Here is a 20,976-nt window from a genome sequence, read left to right as displayed (position 1 = left end):
GCTGCAAGCGGCGCGGCCCGGGCGCGGCCGGGAGGGCGCAGGTCTGTCGCTGGCGGCGGGGAGCGGGCCGCGCCGGTGCCCGCTGCGGAAAGGGGCGCGCGCGCGCGGGGTCTCGCCCCGCCGGTCTGGGCCGCAGAGGTGGCGAGCCGGGCGGACACCGGGCTGCGGCGCTGCTCCCAGCTCGGCCGGCGCCCTTGCGCGGGCATCTTGTTTTTGCTTGGGTGCCCGGAGCTAGTGGAAGGGCGTGACGGAAGCGGCGCCGCTTCCGTGTCTGCAGCGCCGTCTCGGGGGGGGGGGGCCGCCCGGGAAACCGGGGTGGCCGAACCCGGGCCCCTTGGCCAAGACCACCCGTGTAGCCATGGGCAGCCATGCCCTGTTCTCACGTGCGAATTTATTGGATTCACCCTTCACCTTTCCACCAAAAAGGCACTCGAGGCAGCTCACAAAATAACCGTAAAACCAGCTACACTGCAGTAGAGGTTTTGGCTGGATCAGCAGTGGAGGCAGAAGGGGAATTCTTCACCCCCTCCTTTGCAGGACAGCCCCTCCATCCCTGAAATGCTGCAGCAGGATCCCTGTTGCAAAGGGTGAGCTGTGGTGTAGAGGCGGATCCCACACACAACTGTGGATACAGCAGCATAGTGTTGGGGAAAAAGACCCGGTTTTGTTGATTTCTCATGAGCAGGGCTGAGAACCAGCAGGCTTACTGCCCCATGGTGGGTTGGGCGCTTTGTCTGGCACCCTTGGGATGGCGTTTGGCAGTTTGTAAACGGTTCGGTGTCTCTCCTCCTATCAGGAAGCTTCTGATCTCAATGCTTCCAAGTACCCAGGGAGGCTGGCTGGAGGGAGGACATGATTTTCACATGATTTTCATTTTCAGCCTTTCCCAACCTTGTGCCTTAAAGGCATGTTTGGACTGCAATACCAAAAATTCCCAGTCAATGGTTCTGTTGGATGGGAGTTCTGGGAGTTGCAGTCCAATGCCTGAAGGCCACCAGGTTGGGGAAGACTGCTCCAGGTGGGACCTTGTAGCTGTGTCTGTTCCCCGTCCATCAGAATATCCCCTTTTCTTTGGCCCAGGAGCCATTATTACAGTTAATAGTTTCATTTCTGTACTGCCCCAACACTGAAGCTCTGTTTACAATGACACTTAAGATACAGTAGAGGTACTAATAAAAATTACAATACAAATTTAAAAGCCAAAGTTAAAACAATTTTTCAAAAAGCTGCAATAGTTTATACAAATTAAATGATACAACATTTAGTAGATACTACCTAAAAATCCCATAATAATCACAGTAATATCCACAGCATAAGCATGCACATTATGCACAGGAAAGCTAGAGGCTTGAAAAACTGGATACCTAGTTGTGCAAATGCATATGAGGAGGGTCTGCTCATAAATGCTGACTACCTCTCCGTTACTCCCCACCTGACCACGGATGAAGGGGAGGGAAAACTGGTTCAAAGCCTCTGAGAGAGATGACAATGAATGGGTAAAGTTCCTGTGTAGTGGTGGGGGAGGTTCCACTATAGAATTGGAGTTTTAATGTATTTGAGAAAATATATTCTTAATAACCCGTGTTCTTGCAGACATGCGTATCATACAGAATGTTGATCTGTTGCAGTGAACAATGCTTTATATGCTTGTTACAGCTATGCTGGCTAGGGAGAGATGGGAGTTTAGGATATTTTTCTGTCTGAACCTGTATAGCATTGTGCCCTCAATGTACCTTTCCTTTGGGGCAAGTGAAACCGAACCGTTTCAAGGTATTATGCCATGTCCTGTTGTTCTTCTCCCGCAGTATGGCTGGGATCACTCCGTGCACAAGAGGAAGCGGCTTCCCCCAGTTAAAAGGTCCCTTGTATGCTACCTGAAAGGAAGAGAGGTGAAGGTGCAGAATGAGTCCAGCTACCACCGGCTCCTGCATGGATATGCAGCCCAGCAGCTGCCCAGCCTCCTGAAGGAAAGAGAATTCCACCTGGGAACCCTGAACAAGGTGTTTGCCTCACAGTGGCTGAATCATCAGCAGGTGGTGTGCGGGACAAAATGCAACACAGTAAGTCCAGGTTCCCTGCTCATTATGCGGCTCACAGCACAGGTGAGAAAGAGGCCCAGCAAAGAGACCGCTGGCCCGTGTTTTTGTGGCGCTTGTTGCAATCAAGCGCAGCACCAATCCCCTTTCTGGGGAGATGCAACATTTGGCTTCCCTGACAGGCAGGAACCATCACTTCAATATTATGATGACTAGATGGTCTTTCCGCTAGTTCCTTGCCCTTCAGGAGAGGAGGGATAGTAATTGCTTTCCACTCATCGCTCGGCAGAAGAGCGGGTCCCGTGGATGTCAGTGGTCCTTGGCATCACCCCGTAAAAAGATCTCAGTCAGCAGGTGCTTGAGGCGGGAGGGTGGGGGCTGCTCTCCAAGAGGCAGGCGACTCTGCAGGTTGTGTGAATGGCCATTACATTCGACCAGCGTACCGTTCGCATTCTGGATGACTTTCCTACAAGTCTTTCCTTGTAAGAAGGAGCTGCTGGCTTCCATCTAGTGCACGCTAAAAAAAAATCAATATTTTCCTTTTTGAGTTGCACACAGGATGAACCAGACAAATGGTGTGCTCGGCCCCTCCTTGGCCTGTGGCGTAGAAAACCATGGGGCTGCTAGAAGGGGGCTAGGATGCTCTGCCGCTCCTCTCCCACTGTAGGAAAGTACTTTGTAGCCTAGCAACCATTGTCGAATTATTCACAGTGTTGAATTAATATATGGGAGATTTATAAACGATGGCATGCCAGGGCTCATGTTCTAGCTGTTACAAAGATCTACTGTTGGATCGCAATGTTAATTTCATGCTGCTGTTCATGGTTCTGGTAGGCAGAGTGTTCTAGTTAAATAACTGGGGTTACCATTCATTTTTCTTGCTCTATGTTCAGAGCTGATTGAATAGGTCAGCTCAATAGATTGAGCTCAAATTCAATAGACTGAATTTGTGAACTGACACCAAGAAGTGGTTCTGCCAATTAATTAATTGCAAAAACAGGAAATGTCCAGGTGGTGCTATTTATTTATTTTTCTCAGTCACATTTGCATTTTAAGATATATATGCAACACGGTCACATTATGGATACCCACAAGGCTACAGTCAATGCAATCCTGTGTTAATGGGTATGTTTCTCTGTCGTTAAACCAATTAGACCAAAAATCAAGGTGATCAGTTGGAGATCCATCCACTGATGAATGATTACATAGCCTTGGCTTATTTGCCCCTTCCGTCTCTTCCTCTGTTTTCCTGGTATTTGCTTTGAGATGGTAAGCCAGTTGGAGTAGAGACCAGCCTCTTCTCCTTGTAGAATGCCACATATGAACGATAACTGCTCAGATTAAATAAAGCGGCTTGGTTCTGAACCAGACCCGGCAAGTCTAGTATCTGTGGCAGCTGCAGTCGCTTTCCGGGGTTCCTTAGAGAGTTCCTGCTTAGCTCTACCCCGAAACTGACCCTGAGACCTTGTGCATGCTAAGCTGAGGCATCCTCTTGCATTTGGGTACTGTTAGCTGGCTGGCAGATCAGTGGACTGTGAGATACTGGCGGTTTGGCTGGTTGATCGGTGGGGCTTCTGTGCCCATGTGTCTCCCAGAGATCTCTTAAAACCGGAACCTGTGTGCCTTCTGGAAGGGCTAAAAAACTTGTTTGTTTTGGCCTTGAATAGTTCAAATTACTGGTTAAGGCATAAGTTGTATGCCTATGGTTTAATGAATGCTTTTAATTGGATGTACGTATTTCATGTCACATATAAAATGAAGCCTTTAAGGAGAAACTATCGAATTGCAGACCTTTCTAATTTAGCTAGCAAATGGTATATCAATATTACGTGTTCGTAACAATTAACAGCTCCTTTTCAAGGGAGACCGTTTTGTCATGTTTAAACTTGTTAGTGCCAAGAACAAGTTGTGATCTGATCTGACTTTGTTCTTAAACTATAATTTAAGCAAACCACAGTTCTTTGGCTTCAGGCATTACAGAGAACTGTGGTTGCTTTAAATCAGAAAGTGCAAATTCAAGGCCTAGTGGGAATATGCCTTTTCCCATAGAAGGGGCTGTGAGGCTGAGGCGGTGTGGGGACCCGGTGAAAAGGCAACTCACGCATTGGGTTCCCATAGCGCACAAAGCCAGCGAGCAAGGGCTGTGCTAAACTTTGTGTAGGGCATTGTGTGTCTCAGGTTGTTTAACCTCTCACAACCCACGTTTGCGGCATTTCCGCAATACAACAACCCCCAAGCAAGGGGTCTGTATGTGAGGCGGACCCTGAGGGATACTGGCTTGCCTTACTGATGTTATGGCAGGGGTGTGAAAACTTGTTGACTGCCTGATTTTATGTCCACTCTGTTAATTAGCATGTTTGTACTACCATACAGCTATTAATCAGTGGCAGATTTAATTCCCTATGATCAAATGTATTTTGTGCTGGTTCAGTCTCCTAAACCTATTTTTACAGTTTTCTGACACAGCTGTTAATTTCTTTCAGTTGTTTGTGGTCGATGTCCAAACTGGTCAGATTACCAAAATTCCCATTCTGAAGGATCGGGAACCTGACATGGTAAACCAGCAAGGCTGCGGGATTCATGCCATCGAGCTGAATCCTTCAAGGACGCTTCTGGCAACGGGGGGCGACAACCCGAACAGCCTGGCGATTTATCGGCTGCCTACACTGGATCCCGTCTGTGTGGGAGATGTAAGTTTCAAAGACATGGCTGAGCTTTATGTTAGCAACATCTTTTTATGGAATAGGAATGGTCAATATTTTCAGGAAGGGTAGCTAGCTTTGCTGACTCCATGCTTCCTGGCTGACAGTTCCTCTAGTGTAAAAGTGCCCCCTCCATGGGTTTTGGATTTTCTGTCCAACGACCGAAGATTGGAAAAATAAGCTCGCTAAATATGGAATAATGGCAAAATTAACCAATTATATAGATAGAAGACCTGCCAAAGCATTCGTTGAAAAATGGAATGCTTATGAAAAATTTAATATTTTTAAGGAAGCGGAACTTGTAAAAATATTAGAGACGTGTATTTCATGACATTATTTACAACTGTTTTGATAAAATAGATTAATCTGTAGTTCAACATTAAGTGAAGATTGATAGAGGAGATAGAAGGTTTTGCTTTCTCACGAATAGCTCAGATGTTTGAATTATATGCTATATTTCTGTACTATCCCTTGATATCCATTTTCACAAATATATTATTTGTACCTTATTTCTTTTTTATGATGGTTTTTGGATCTTTTTAGGGAATAACTTAGCATGTTTCCATAAGGAGCAGAGGCTGCATTGGTGCTTAAAGTGATAGAAGGACCACTTGCTTTGATACTGTTGGCCTAAGCCCTCATATTCCTATTTTCCTTCTTCAGGATGGCCATAAAGATTGGATATTTTCAATCGCATGGATCAGTGACACCATGGCTGTTTCAGGTAAGATTTAAACTTCTGCTGATGTCTTTGTGTTTGCAGTGTGTCATGATACCTGGTGGACTGACACTTCATTGACATTTATATTTTGTGGGGCATAATTTTTAGGCATGCATGTATGAATTGCTTAAGTTAGCTGTGGTTGTTTCTTTCTCCTCATGCACCCCCACCCCCCAGTTAACCCAGAAGGAGACCTGCAAACTTGGGATCTCACAAGCCTCAAACTATCCTCATCAAATAACGATTTGACATTCCTGACAGGCTTGGCTGGGCTCTGCATTGAGCTGATGTACGTTTATTACAGATTTGCATTACCGTATTTTTCGCTCTATAAGACGCACCTGACCATAAGACGCACCTAGTTTTTAGAGGAGGGATCCATGGAAAGCTTCCTGATCATCACAGGCACATTCCCCATCACTTCTCCATGGGCTTCATTAAAAGACGGGTTGCCATCTGAAAACACACACCGACCTGTGATTAACAGCTCTCACCTGCGCCGGGGGGGGGGGTGGAGCAGGGCGCGCCGAGCGCGTGCCGGCCAGGTGTGGTGCAGCCGGGCCGGCAGCGTGCTGGCGGTGGTCTTCCAGGCGGTGCGGCGGCGGCAGGTCTTCCCGGGCGGTGGGGGTGAGCAGTCCGTCTCTCTGTGCGGCTGGCGGGTTCAAGCCCACTGCTCCTCTTCCTCCGCATGCCTCTCTGAGCGGCACGGCTCTTACCTGTGCCGGAGGGGGGGGCGGAGCAGGGCGCGCCGAGCGCGTGCCGGCCAGGTGGTGCCACGTGGTGCAGGCGGCCGGCAGCGTCCTGGGCGTTGGGCACACACACATTCGCTCTATAAGACGCACAGACATTTCCCCTTACTTTTGGGGGGGGGGAAGTGCATCTTATAGAGCAAAAAATACAGTACTTGTCAAGAAAAAAAATCAATACATATGAGTGTCATGTATTTTCTAAATAAACATGCAGCTCTGAAACTCAATAGATTTGACTGAGAATCATAGATTACAGCTGGATAAAAATAAATTACAGTTTATAACAGGTTTGTATAAAACCTTCTTTCTAAATCAGATGATTTTTTTAAAAGAGTCATGGGGCATATATTTTTTAAATCCAATTTTTAAAGGGGAAAGAACCGTTAACAAAATCTCCCATGATTTCTCAGTTGGAATTCGAGTTGAGTAAATTGTTATGAAATCAGTTTTCTATTCATTTGTATCCATTTATATGCTAGGAGTTTGGCAGATGTTGCAGAACTAGTGCCAACTTATCTCAAAGTAAATCTTGAAGGTAGTTTTGAGCATAAGACGTTGCACTTCTTATAAGAAATAGCTGACTCTGCAGCTTCAGCCCAGTCCTCCTCTAAAATATTTTGTGCTGGTGCTCAGCTTGATCGGTGAAGCGGGGGACAGAGCAGCCATAACGGTTACTGAGGTCTGGGTTTTGAGGCCAGGTTTGCTGCCGTGTCAACCAGACCTGCCTCAGGGCCTGCACATTTACTCTCTGAGGTATAGACATTCCGCATGAATATAAGCCAGAGTGCCTCATGGAAGCCCACATCGCGCAGTCAGAATGCACTGATGACATACTCCATGTAGGCCACCCAGGATCCGGATTTTCAAATTGCTTGGTCCTTTCATTCTAAAGTATAACAGATGATAGAAGGGCATGGGACCAGGGGCAGGTGGATAAAAGGGCACTCCTGCATGAATGAAATACACAGTGCTGTGGCGAGCTGCACATTCACAGCGTCAAAATGTCTGCGCTGGACTCCGAGTCCCACATTGGATTCGTGCTGCATTCGTTCCTGTGGTTCTTTTTTCCATCAAGACCGAAAATGTTTGGTTCTTTGAGAGTATAAAGGCTTGACGGTGTAAAGAAGAAAATCTGCCATTTTGGCTTGGTTTTGTTTTTACTGTGGGATGTTGGCTAGAGGAGGTTTTATTCTCTCGTGGTTAAGAGGCAAGGAAATGTAACTAAGATTTTTCTTTTGTCGTGTGTCTCTTGGGGTAACTGTCCCTCCATTCCATCCTCTGCCTCCCTCACGAGCAGAAATGTCTTCTCCCTTCCAAGAGAGAGCCCCTCTCTGACACGATCGCTCTCCACTTTTGTTTGTTATTTAGTCCCTCTTACCCCTTAGAAGCGGTCCTTACCTTCCTTCCTTGAAATGCAAGCCGCCCTCTCTCCGTCTTTCTGCTGCTCCTTTTCTGTTGACTCTCCAATGACTCTACCAGGGAAATGCCCAGCAGTGGCAAAAGCATTTCTTTGTATCTGCTTGAAAAATAACCGCTCTCGGGCGAAGCAGGGGTCTGCCATCTCAGATCTTGCATCGCTACATCCCATTCCTTATCCTGAAGATAGAGCGGCCCGTGGGCCCATTTCCCCCCTCCTGTACCCACAGCCCTGCTGCAGAATTTGCACATCTTCAGAGCACAGACTGGGCCGTGGCTTGTGACAGGCAAGGACAGGCTCGGGTCCCGCCGTGTTGCAGTCCGGAGGCTGCAGGATGCGCTGAGTGATGCTGCCATTGTTTGGCCTGCTCGGTGCAGGGAGGCATTCGTGAGGAACGGCCGGGCTTCGTCTTGTCTTGCGGCCATAAAAAAACTCCGGAGAAACCCCGCGATGTTGCTGCATGGCTTTTCTTTTGGGCCTTCTCACCTTCCACGGGGGCTATTACCGTGCGCCTATCTCAGAGGCACACTCTCTTCAATCTGTAGGGTACTCATTGGTGATAAATCTCCAGGTTGGGGTGGGGGGGGGTGCCTTTGCTGTAATGCGTGGCTGGCTTGGAGCATTGCTTTTTCAGGCACTGCACCACGACCGACGGTGCGCAAGGCCCGTTCACGGCCTGGTCGCTGGGAGGGAGAAGTATGCTGTACTGAACATGTAGCACGTGGCTCTTTCTGGGGACATGCTCGATTTTGTAGAATTCGACGGGGCGGGGAAGGGCCAGCATGTGCCTTTAATGCATGCTTTGGTGTCCTGTCTCACGCAGGTTCCCGAGATGGTTCCATGGGGCTCTGGGAAGTGACAGACGAGGTCCTCGCCAAGAGCGACGCAAGGCGCAACCTGTCGCGAGTCCCCGTCTATGCCCACATAACGCACAGGGCTCTGAAGGACATCCCCAAAGAGAATACCAATCCGGACAACTGCAAAGTCCGGGCTCTCGCCTTCAATAACAAAAACAAGGTTAGGAAAATAGGCAGAACTCTCAAGGTGCAAAATCCCCTTTTCCCATTGCGGATACCAGAAGTAAGATGGAAGCAAGAGTGGTCCTTCTAGCCAAGAGGAACGCGTCTAGCCTTCAGGCCGTGGGCTCCCTTCTTGTTAAGAGGACCTTAAATGAACTGTCTTGGGTTCCAGGCTTCTAGCAGTAGTGCATTGGACTCTTCCAAGCGGGAGCACGTGAGATTTGTCCATTCCACAAAGCCCATCATACTTCCACTCCATGCTGCTTTCCTTAGCACGCTTCTGCCCCAAAGTGTGGGTCCCTTTGAGGAGGTGAAGGGGGCACGTCGTGAAAGCACTGAGCCGGAGGGCTTCCCGTGGGTCCTAGGGGCAGGCATCTTGTGCAGGCCTTCCACAATCAGTGGCCAGGCCTTGCACTCTGCTCAGCGTGTGGATGTTTGTGAAGCTTCCCGGTGGACGATGACCCTCTTTTTTTCCTAGGAGCTGGGAGCAGTGTCCCTGGATGGGTATTTCCACCTCTGGAAGGCAGAATGCACGTTATCAAAGGTGACTTGCTGCGCCTGCTAGATAGCCGGGCCTGGTTTGTTAACCCGCTCAGTCAGCCAGTTTTAGCCGAGGGTTCCTGACTGCATATAATAGACACTCTGGCATACGATAAGTGGGGAGTGAAGCCCTGAGGCTGGCCTGGGAGGGGAGGGAGGACCACATGAGCCTGGCATTTGGTGCTGACTCAGTTTACAGTGCTGGAAAAGATCCTCCGAAAGTAGCCAGTGTCTCTGAGATGTAATTCTTTCATTCTGCACCACCAACACGCTCTGTCTTCAGGACCCGGGAAAAGCTCCAGGCTGAGTGGGACGTGGGGGTGAGCTTTAGGAAGCTTGGTGGGATGTTCTTTTGAGCTGCCATGTCTAGAATCAAGCTCTAAACAGGCAGCGTTGTCTGAGTGCAGGCTGTCTTGCCATCGGCCGCTGCCTTTCCATTGGGACAAGTTCATTATATTGGAGGCTCGATTTTTAGACTGCTGCTGTGTTTAGTTTTGGATTGAATTGTTTTGCCTACTTTATGTGTTTAGTTTGTCATAACCTGGTTTGGTAAGCTACCTTGGATGGCTTTGCTCTGTTTTTCTAAATTCCTCAAAGGGGGAGAGAGCATGCAGCCCTTCACTGTAAGAATCCTTTCTTCATTGATTTATCCTTTAATATTTCATCTCTCTTAACTCAGGCTGACAGTTTGAAATAATAGACTTGGAGGTATCAGCTCTGACGCAATGATCAAGAAGTGGGAAGGCATGCTTGGCTCGCCTGTCTGCCCGCTCTGTTTCAGATCGAAATCCCGCATAGTGCAGAGAAACACCATATGATTAGTCCTCCCACTGCACACCCTTTCAACGTGGCCCACAGCTCCACGCTAGGATTTGCGCTGATCCCCGAAACGAACTTGGATGCTCGCCTGAGCCTTGGGATCAGCTCGTTAATCTGATTAAGGGCGGGGCAGTGGACATGCAGCAGACAGGAAAGGACTTCCTCCATGTGACCTTAGCCAGGGCTTCTGTGGATGATAGTTCAGAGGTGGACCAGAAGGCTAGGGATGGGCACACGTGTGCATTTTTGGAATCGAGGGGTGGGCAGGGCAGGGACGACGGCAGGTTCCAAACTGCTCCTCTGTCCAGAACATGCGGTGAGCACTGCAAGCCAAATTCGGGGCCAGCAGAGCTCTCGGTGTGTTTCAGACCATCTTTGGGCTCAGCTGTCTTCCTTCTCCTTGGGCCTGCTCTTATTCTTGCACCCCTGTTCAGATTTGGATAGATAAGGAAGCGGGACTGCTGTATCCTGTGTGTATTTCACTGATTATGCACCCCTCCTATGTCCTCTTCTGGCTAAGCACCCATAATTGCCCTTTTTTGCCCAGGAGCACAGAATCTTACCTTTTCTTTCCTCCTCCTATGAAATCATGCAGGCTCCAGTGCAGGTCATTCAGTAGCTCCGTGTTGGTCTTGAACTGAAAGTTTCAAATCAGAGTTCAGCTCCTGTAGTGTCCGCCGTGCTGATTCTTGTGGGGCGTGTTTTGCTTCTTCCAGCTGCTGTCCACAAAGCTACCATACTGTCGGGAGAACGTTTGTCTGGCCTATGGTCAGGAGTGGTCCGTGTATGCAGTCGGCTCTCAGGCCCACGTCTCCTTTCTGGACCCAAGGCAGCCTTCCCACAATGTCAAATCCGTCTGTTCCAGGGAGCGAGGCAGCGGTAAGGACTCCTTGCAGTCGGCCTCCCTGTTGCGGCTACGGGTGTATCTGCACGGAGGTCCTGGCTGGGTTTGGCGCATACGCGAGGCGCTCCAGGTGCCTGGGGATCACAGGGGGGGGGGTGATGCAGCGGAGGCCCCCTCCTGTTGCATGCAGGCTGCGCCCAGGCAGGGAGGAGACCGGAGTCATCACTGGGCTGGCATTGAGCCGGTGCAGTCATTTGCCGGAAGCAGGGAAAGGTGCGGCTTCTACAGCTGCTCCTAGTTAGCAGGGGACCAGTTCCCATTGTCCTCCCGTTCCTACGTCCGTGCCGCACGAGTGTTCACTCAGAAGAGCTCGGTGCAACTAGGGACGTTTATGCCCTCAACAGCTGCCCTTTCTTACGGGGATTCGGGGAGGGGTGCGTAGTGGAGTGACAGTCTGGAAAAGTCACAGTGGCACATTGTGTAGGTGTTGAAGTGTCTGCAGAGTCAGCTCAATAGGGCAAAATCCCCTGTGAAGAGTGGAAATGCAGCAGCAGCTAAAAGAGGCCTTGTGGGTCACCTTCACATCCGGTTTCCTGCAAGAAACAGCCACTCTCCTTGGTCCTCTGGCTTCAGGGATTCAGGGCTGCAAATTAGCCAGCAAATTCTGGCTCAGCCTGCTCTTACAGACCTCTCCGAAGGTGGAGTTTCAGTCTTGAAAGCGTGAGAGGTGTTGTACCTTGTGGTGAGCCAGGAAGGAGGTGCATCACTGCTCTTTCAAAGGTCCCCTCTGTGCCCAGCTGTGTGGGAGATGTCTGTTCTTGTCTGTTTTCTAATTTCCCCTTTAATACAACACAGCCTGAGGATAATTTGGCTTACACAGGCACTGTGTTGCTGACCTGTATTCAGACTGAGAATAAATCTCCCCACCACCTTCTTTTATGCATTGCTGTTAGTTTCTTCCCCAAGTAGCAACCCTGCTTTTGCAGATCCTTTCACTTTATTTATTTTCCCCGTTTTCTTAATGAATTCAAGTCATGTTTGAGTTACGATCCTGGCCTCTGCAGCACCTGATGTTTGACGTTCCTCGCCGCTTTCTCCTCCGAGTCACCAAGGACGTTGCTCAGATCGCCCAGGCCCTTGCTGGGTTTGGCACTTAGGCAGATGTTGTGAACCACGGTGGACACCCCTTTTAGCTAGTCGTGCGCGTCTTCCAACTCTTTTTCGTTTTAAAGAGCAGGACTTGCAAGATGCACAAACACTAAGACTTATCTAGTCCATTGAGCTCAGCTTGCCAACAGGAGCTATTTTCCCCTTTGGAGAAAGAAATGGAACCTGACACGATTTTCATCCACGTGCTTCTTTCTGGAGTGCTGACTTTGTATTCATGTTTGTGTGAATATAAGTTGTTCCGGCGTTTCTCTTCCTGCATCTTCCCCTGGGTATGAAAGTGAGACTGGTTGTTCTAAAGCATCTCACTCTTAAGTGCAAGAGCAGTCCTTCAGCAGTTCACTTTACTTCTCTAATTCGCCTGTGGCCCTTTGATCTTTTATTCCAAGGTCCATTATTTGATCAGTGAAAAGGTTGCACAGAGCATAAAGACCTCTTTCCCAGGCAAGTTGTTGGAAAAAGCAGGTGGGGAGAAGGAAGGAAAAGAGTGACCGGCTGCTGAAGCCGCGGGGTCTGCATGGTCACAGCCTTGAGGTGCAGCGGGGGAGGAGGGTCTGCAAACACGGAAATAAAACTCTGGCAGGTGAAGGGATGGCTTCAGGTTTCACCTGAAGTTCCTCTACGGCTGCTCTCCTAGGCCGTAACGTTGCCTAGGAATTATTATTATTAATAGAACATTTCTATGCCGCCCCTTGCCGAAGCCTTGGGGTGGAGGCAAAACAGGCCAAATTAGAGGCAAAACAGGCCAAAGAATCCGTTGGGCCTGAATTCTGGCTCCCAAAAGCCTTGCCCCAGAGCTTTTGTCTGCCCCAGAGGTAATTCTCATTTTGTGTCCATAGGGGAGTTAGAATAGGTGCCACCGTTTTGGCAGTCTGTAGCTCCCGGGGGCGGTGTTGGTGGATGGGGGGGATGGGGAAGTGCCTGGCTCCTTCGCACCCATCTGCAGCGGCATTCCATAAAGAGCCCCTGTTCATTTTCCCTACAACTTGCCGGGTATTTGAACAGGTCCTGTTTGCTGGGCCGTCTCTTCTGCCTTTGTTTAGGGTCAACAGCTGCTTGACAGGGGGTCCCTGCTGCAGTGACTTGGGCTTGTTGGCAACACAAGATGTATTTTGCTCACCACGAGGGCAAATGACCTCTCCTGACTGACTCCTTTGACTTCCTGCTCGGTTCAGGAAGAACCTTGGGGCTGCTTTTGGTTGTTTGGCTGCCCTAACGCCCTGGTCCCTCTCCTGTGCCAGGTATTCGCTCTGTGAGCTTCTATGAACACATCATCACGGTGGGGACCGGGCAGGGGTCCTTGCTGTTCTACGACATCCGAGCCCAGAGATTCTTGGATGAGAAGCCGCCACACGGTTGCTGCACGTCCAGATCAGGAGGAAACGAGATTCTCAAGTTGTCCACTGGCAAAGGTTGGCTGGTGAGTAGCTTGCAGCAGATGCTGGGGAGAGAAGCGTCGTCCAGGAGTGATTGAGATCACACTGGGAGAAGCCGAAGCAAGTTTTCCAGTTTTCTTTGCAGCGAACCACTGGAAATGGAAGCGCTTGCTTTCCCTCTCCCAAATTTTCTTGCTCACTGTTAAGGCCTCAGAGTGTGGGTGAAAGAGACAGCCGCTTGGCTTGGGCTAAACTTCAGTGGCTCAGCAAGATTCGGCTCAGCTCGAGTCCTAAAATACCTGCACCAGCAGGACAGTTTGGGAAACTTCTTTGCCCGTAGCGGGAGCGACGCATGCTCTTCCGGGGGCCTCTGCTGACTTCGGAGCGCACGCAGGATGTGTTCCCAGGGATGCCCAGCCCCTGGGACACGAGGCGGGGGGCAGTGGCAGGAAAGGTCAGGTGTGCCGTGGTCGCAGGCTCAACTGATGTGAGCTTTCCTTTGGCAGAATCATGATGAAACCTGGCGGAATTACTTTTCAGACATCAGCTTCTTCCCAAACGCCGTTTACACCCACTGCTACGACTCGTCCGGCACGAAGCTCTTCGTGGCAGGAGGCCCACTTCCATCGGGACTCCATGGGAATTACGCTGGTCTCTGGAGCTAAACACTCTTTCGGAACAAAGTTCTCTGGTGCGATTTCCCCCTTCTTGCCCACATTTTCTTTCCTTTTTAAAAAGGCAGACAAAGGCATTGTGTGATGACCTTGTTCTCTTCCGACTTTCATGCAACTTGGGGTTGACTATCTTTTGAGAGCGGAACAGCGTCTTTTGGTCTCCCGGGAGTTTTTGTACATTTTTGAACTGTTTTTCGTTTTTTTCATTTTGTTTTTTGTTTAATCTCGTTTGATCTTTATACAGTGGGTTTTTTGAACCCTCCCCCCTTTTATTGCATTCTCTCCCCCCAGTGGCTGAGTCTTGGCCCTGAGCTTAGGCTAACCAAACATTCACGTCCTCTCGTCCCGCTACTTCACTGTGAGGTAGGAATCCTCCACTCAGTCGGTTGCTGCCGAGCTTTCTGTGAAAGCCCGGGGCTGCGTGTGCGTGTATGTGTGAGTGCGTGCGTGCGTGTGTGCATACAGGTACTTTTGTCACTCACATTACCTGGAATAAAAAACTACTTGTAATTAAAAGGGAAAAGATTAAAAAGTATTTATATAATGAGATAGGCTACTGGTTTATCCACAGTGCCAGCTTGCATCTGGCTTCCTGCGGTTTTGGAAAGTACAAGTTTAATGATGGAGCATCTGTCACGGGGGTCTGACATTTGGCCCATGGCCCAGGCCTGCTGTGCCTTTATCACCCGGACCACCTCTCGCCTTCATTTCCCCTTCCCACCCCGGGGTGCCTCGGAAGGATGATGGGGTTGTGAAGACGCAGGCTGGGAGGGAGGCTGCCTCACAGTGGTGGGGGGGGGGATTGTGGACGGGGGGAGGAGGGCGACAGGCAGCCCGAAACCGTGTGTGCGAGAGGTTTTCCGGCAAAGCGGCAGGACCGTTGTGTGACACGCAGCCCACTATGACGCTGGCCGGCAGACGCCCTGCCAAGAACCGTTTTAACTGGCTCCCTTTCCCTGTTGAGAAGTTGGATTGCCTTAATAATAAAACCCAACGCTAGGCAGGCATCAGACCTCCAAAGCAAACCCACCTCACGCCAGACAGAGAGAGATTAGATTTGGCAATCACGCTTCACATCCAGTATTTCTGTTTTTAGTCACTTTCGGTGTACTGCTAAAGCACGTGTTCTTCAACTTCTGTGAGCGGGGCCACCCGTACGTACGCAAGGAACCCCTAAGTTCAGAGCCCGGCTTCCAAGGCTGCCTTGTCAAGCAGCTCACAGAAGTTCCTGGCCTGCCGAGAGCAAATACACTGGCCTGAGAAGCTAACAGCCCGTGTTTCCGTGCCAAGCACACAGGAGAAAAAGCCCATCCAAAGTGAATAGGGAGGAATATGCTGAAAGCCTCTTGCCAGGCTGCAACAACCAACTTCTCCCAACTGGACGAGGAATCGGGTAATGCCTTGGCACTGGAAAGCTGCTTGGTGAGGGCACAAGCCGCGTGTGTTGCTCGCTCACCCGTGTGCAGTTCCTTGTCGGCCCCAGCTGCCAGGCAAAGCAGAGAGGTGTGTGAGAGGTGTGTGGGCCATTACCTGGCCAGTGTGTTTTCTGGCTTCCTGCTGGACTTCCACAGGGGCCTAGGCAGCCGCATGGCAGCTGGGTCAGACCACGCAATGAACCCTTCTCCTGCCCAGGACGGGCTCCTGCGGGAGTAGCGAGGCGTGAGGCCACTGCTTGCCAGCCAAGAGGCAAAAGTAGCCTAAATTAGGCACTTTGGCCGCACTTGGCCGGCATCCAGATAGGTCAGCCGTCACTGCAGTCTTGGTCAGGTTATGGCTGTGCTGCTGAGAATGACTCCCGTCCCCTGGGAGCAACTCAAGGCTCCGGAAAACCCGAAGAAGCCGCCTGGGAGGAGATGCTTCCTGCTGCATCCTCATGCATGATTTACGGCTCTGGGCTGGCCTTTGCCCGAGCAGCTTCTGCTGGCCTGGCACCCCATGTCAGCCCTGGGCATGAAGTGCTCCCAGGCCGGAGAAGCGGGCCACCCAGCTGCCCTGAGGGAAGGGTGATCGTGGGACCCGTCTTTCTTCTGGAGGAGGATGCCTGCCGGAGTTGAGGGCAAATATTCCCCAGTTCTCCTCTTGGATAGGGGCAGGATAAGTAGGGATTCTGCTTCCTGCTTCTGATTGAGACCGTGTGTCTTGGCTGCAGAGTATCTGAACTCCCCGGACAGCCTCTGCTGAAGAGAGCTGCAAAGTCCCAAGGGAAAGGGAGCCCTGTGTGATGTCTGGGCAAGATACCGGATTCCTTGCAGGACACCAGATAGTTCTGGACCTTGTCCAGAAGAACTGTGTTGTGATTGCTGTATGTGGCACTCGAGGAGAATGCTGCTGTCCGAAGAGCCCCGTGGGGGATATGAGCTCGAAGTTCAAAGAGTGCTTCATTTCTGAGCTAGGCCTAGAGCCCTGCCTTCAGGCTGCGGCAGTAGCCAGACTTGGTGCTGTGCCGCCCAGCTGCCTGTGAAGGGCAGGATTTTACCACTCATTTTACCACTTTGCCACACATGTGATGAGGGGTCAGCTTCTGGAGGACTAGCTCCTTGCTGGAGTACAGCAGTAATTTGCACGCTGAGATCATTGCTCCCGCATGAATAATCTTGTCGATGTTGCATTAGATCAACTCCATAAAAATAAGAAATGAAGTAGGTAAATGTAATTGAATGATATTTGAAAGAGGGTCATCCGTCTAAATTATGTTCATTAATTGCCTGGATGTAGAAGGGCGTGTTTTGTAGCGCTGTCTTAAAAGTAGCTGCAGTGCTAAGCATTCCATTTCCGTATGCCTGGTCCTTCAATCCCTGCAGATTCTCCCCTGTCCACATGTCGAAGCAGCGTCCAGACTCACTCCCGTACTCCCCGGAAGTGGGTGAGAAGGCTGCTTCGGAAAAAGGTGCTCGGACACCAGTATTTCTGTCCTCTGGAGCGTCCATGGGATCTTCCTTAAGCATCCCGGGGGAGATAGTCGGCAAGCAACTCCGAGCCCTGCGGCAGACGGCAGTGTGAACCCCACCTTGGTTTTCCCAGGGGTAGAGAAGGAACCACGTGGGGGGGGGGGGGCTAGGGGGCATTTCAGAGGTTGTGGAAGGAGAAGCGAGGACTTGAGTACAGCGAGGTTTAGGATTGGCAAGGATCACAGCCCCCCCCCCCAGTGAAATGTTATATTGGGGTAACAGCAGGTTCCCTCCCAAATTGTGGCATTTTTTTACCTCTTATAGCAATGATAGCAACAGATGCCATTTTTAAACCCCAGGATCTGTGCCTTTGGCATTTATAATACGCCTGTGCCTACACACTGCCGTGGGTGGAACCAGCGGGGACGGCTTCTCTTTTTGCTGGCAAAAGACCGTGGGCTCAACAGAGTCTCCGTCAATCGAGGACCCCTGGCCAGATACGCCATGGGGCAAGCCAGTTTCCAAGTATGTCTGACGTTCGCACATCACGTGCTTTGTTGTGGTGTATAGAAAAATGGTTTGGATTTGCTGTTTGAAAATCATGTGTGACATGGCTCCCGGCCGAGTGAAGAGAGCAGTCCCGGCTCGTTTGCCCCCATCTTGCCTAAATGGGGTTGCTTGAAAGAACGTTCCCTCAGCTCCCTTGATTTGAAGGGAGTTTGGTTGGCTGGGTGCTGCCCCCGACGTCTCGTTAAACTTGTACTCTTCAAAAGTAACCTGTGCACCTGGTCAGCTCTTCTCATAGCCTCCCACAGTCTCAGGGTTTATGTCACTTGCAATTTTTCATCCAAATAACACACTGGACCAATCAGAGGTCGACGTGCCTTTTTCCAATGGTACCTTGATCTTTGTAAAGCTGCCCGTTGAAGGTTTTGCTGTCTGTCACCGTCTAAACTGGATAATTGTTTTGGGGGGTTTTTTCTACTTAAAAAAAGACTGAGAGAGAGATACTGACATGTCCTGCCTGGAACCAGCCTGTTCAATGGATTGTAACTTTTTTTCCCATTTGATGTTGAAGATTGTGGTGTATAAAATCAAATGTATGCCTATGTCTGGAGTGAGAGTTTTTCCACAAACTAAACATGTTCAGTGAATGTTGAGCCACCTTGTTTTTAGATGGTGATCTGAAAGATCTTGTTGCAAATAGATGGCTATTAGGCTGTGAATCAAAAGCAAAATACTTAATTCCAGGTTTTTTCCTTTGCCTTCCTTATCTCTAAAGGCTACAATTGCATTTCCCATTATGTTTCCCTAAGTGTCTGGATGAGCCTTACTTTCAACTTCTGACGTGCAGGTGAGCAGAAGGGGGACTAGCAATCATTCCCCCCCGCAAAAAAAGTCATTTGATTATACTTCATCTGGAAATAGAAAATTATGAATTTGCATGCATTTTACATGTTTCGCCCACTTGAAAGCTTCTGGAGTGGGTTGGGGAATCGGAGTTTGGGAACCATCCGAAGGCAATTTAAACGCATTGCTGCTTTAAGAGGTGGGGCAGTGAAGGAAGGACTGGGAAAGACAGACTGCTGCTGTCATTCCTGGTGCGCCTAGGGCACAATGCGAATGCCCCGAGCCTCCGGCAAGTGCCTGATGCTCCCTTTGGGCCAGAGGCGCTTCCCACGTAAAACAAGCGCCGGAGCTTGGGGGCAGCGTGTGGGAAAGGCCCCGGTTTGGCCCTGGCATCTGCTAGCGGGTTGCTCCAGGCTAAGTGCCCTTCCCTCGTGGGGGTTCCTGGAGGGGCAGCAGCAGCCCCCAGGTCCCTCTGATTGAAAGGAGAGAACAGCCCCGACGTGGGGGAAGTTGCCCGAGCATGGAACGCACACAATCGCACAGGTTCGGGGTCCGAAGTCCTGCTTTTGTGTGTGGCGAGGGGGTGTCCTACCCCCCTTCAATCCTCTTGGCTGGGCAATACGCCCCACCCTCAAAATAGAAACCAGCATCCCCTGCAGCCTTGCAGTGGGTCTCGCAGTGTGCCTCTGACTGCAGCTGCTCTTTGCTGCTCTTTGGATTCTCGCCTCAACGATCTTGTCCTTGCTCTTTTCACTTCTGGCTCGTGTGCTCTGCTTGCAGGATGGGCTTTTCCAAAGACGGCTATGGGCACCCATGATCCCCACCCTCCCACTGTGTGTGTGCCTGCTTGGCCCCTTTTTGCTTACCCGTCCCCTGGCCACCTCGCGGTGGCAGGCAGTGGCTCCTTCCGCCCATCTCAAGTTGGTACGATTTCCTGCAAATGTAAGTATTTCCACCGCACGGCTTCCAAAATCATTCCTGGCCGTCTCTGCTCGAGGGTGTATTCTCCAAAGCAGGAAGTGTGGGACTCGTGGTATCGGAGGGGCTCCCGTACCGAAGGGCCTCTGTGCTGAGCTAGCGCAGACCAGCCCGTGTTCTTCGTAGGCGTGAACTGTGCCTGAGCCACTGGATGCACGTCGGGGCAGAGAAAACGCCCGGCCGAATTCTCCTGGGGCAAGATGGAGGGCGGAAAACGCGGCAGACCCGGCTCCCTCAGAATGGAAACGCCTCCGGGTTTAAGCTGCAGAGCGGGAGTCCCCTGGGAATGTCTTGGAAAGTTTTCTTCACAGCTGCTAGTGGTGCAAACCTGCTTATGGCAAAGATCAGTTTTCTGCTTCGGAAAGGAAGGGGGATGGTAGCAGGAACCCATCTAACTGCCGACGCCATGGGCTGATTTCCGAAAGATGTTGTTTGACGCTGTCAGTGGCCGAGAGCCCATCTCTTACGGACAACCTCGGCAGATGCCCACTGAGAAGCGCGCCGGAGCTGCTGTCCATTTGAGCTGGCGTCCTGCAAGTGAGAGGTGGTCCTTTCTCAGCAAGGGTCTTGAGACAATTTGCCTAGCTTCCTTCCAGTAATCATACTTTTTTTAAAGCCCCAAACACTGCTTTACCCACCATTCACAGAACTAGGGACGCATAAAGTGCCTTGAGAGTGTCTGTTATTTGTGTAGGCAATCCCTTTCTGACCTATACATAAATTCTTCCTGTTGAAGCGCATGTGGTCTAATTTTAAGAGAAGAAGGGCTGGTCCTTCCCCACAAACGCTGCAGGAGCTGGTGCAGCACCCGCTCAGTGCCTGTTTATTAAAATGCAAACAGTATTAAATCTTTGCCCCTAAAGCGAATTCAAATGTCTGGACTCACGACTCCTGGGGATTTTTATTTATTTATTTAAAATATTTCTATGTCTCCCAATTGTGCCGTAGCACCTTTGGGCAGATCACGAGATAAAATACAATAAAAACGTAATAATAGAGAGCCAGTGTGGTGTAGTGGTTAAGAGCGTGGGACTGGGACTCAGGTGATCTGGGTTCGAGTCCCTGCTCGGCCATGGAGCCAGCTGGGTGACTTTGGGCCTGTCACAGACTCTCAGCCCAACCTACCTCGCAGGGTTGTTGTGGGGATAAGATGGAGGAGGAGAATGATGTAAGCTGCCTTGAGCCCTTTGTAGGAAAAAGGCAGGATATAAATCTGGGGGCGGGGGGGAACCATAAGACATTAAAAACAACAGTAACATCCAGCAAAGCAAACAAAAAGATCTACGGCAATAGACCTTTTGAAAAATAAATTGGGATTTGCATTCATAGTGTATCTGGGTAAAAGCTGTTGTTTATTTATTTAAAACATTTCTATGCTGTGCCTTATAAAGCTCCGCTCTCTGGATGGTTTGCAAACATTTAAAATATAAAACAAAACCCAGCATCACAATAAGATAAAATGAAAAACGATTTCACAATCATGATCAATAAAAAAATTATATAACCAATAACAGTAAACAGAATATGAAAGCAATGACAGAAACCAATAGATATTAAATAATTGATCCTCAGTACCTCAATAAAATAAATTTCAACAAAATACTGAGAAAAAAGGGTTGAGGCTGGTACTGAAAGGTGCAGAGTGTCGGTGCCAGGTACACCTCTCTAGAAAGCTGGTTTCACAAATGGGGCCGCC

At 50.0% G+C, this 20,976-nt stretch overlaps 1 protein-coding gene across 1 annotated transcript in view; it reads left to right on the top strand.

The window, feature by feature from the left end:
• Window positions 1–18,061, top strand: part of DCAF12 (DDB1 and CUL4 associated factor 12) — a 19,367-nt gene extending 1,306 nt beyond the window's left edge. Inside the window, exons 2-9 of the mRNA XM_044443967.1 lie at window positions 1,806–2,060; window positions 4,520–4,726; window positions 5,402–5,462; window positions 8,449–8,642; window positions 9,123–9,188; window positions 10,720–10,882; window positions 13,256–13,434; window positions 13,897–18,061. Coding sequence (XP_044299902.1) covers window positions 1,806–2,060; window positions 4,520–4,726; window positions 5,402–5,462; window positions 8,449–8,642; window positions 9,123–9,188; window positions 10,720–10,882; window positions 13,256–13,434; window positions 13,897–14,055 — 1,284 coding nt within the window. The 3' untranslated portion in view covers window positions 14,056–18,061. The remainder of the gene's footprint in view (window positions 1–1,805; window positions 2,061–4,519; window positions 4,727–5,401; window positions 5,463–8,448; window positions 8,643–9,122; window positions 9,189–10,719; window positions 10,883–13,255; window positions 13,435–13,896) is intronic.
• Window positions 18,062–20,976: the final 2,915 nt, after the last annotated feature.

The sequence above is a fragment of the Varanus komodoensis genome, unplaced genomic scaffold, assembly GCF_004798865.1.
Source record: "Varanus komodoensis strain SLA01 unplaced genomic scaffold, ASM479886v1 scaffold43, whole genome shotgun sequence".
Taxonomy (NCBI): Eukaryota; Metazoa; Chordata; class Lepidosauria; order Squamata; family Varanidae; genus Varanus; species Varanus komodoensis.
Note: the sequence above shows the minus strand (reverse complement) of the source record. Positions and strands in the feature narration are given on the sequence as shown.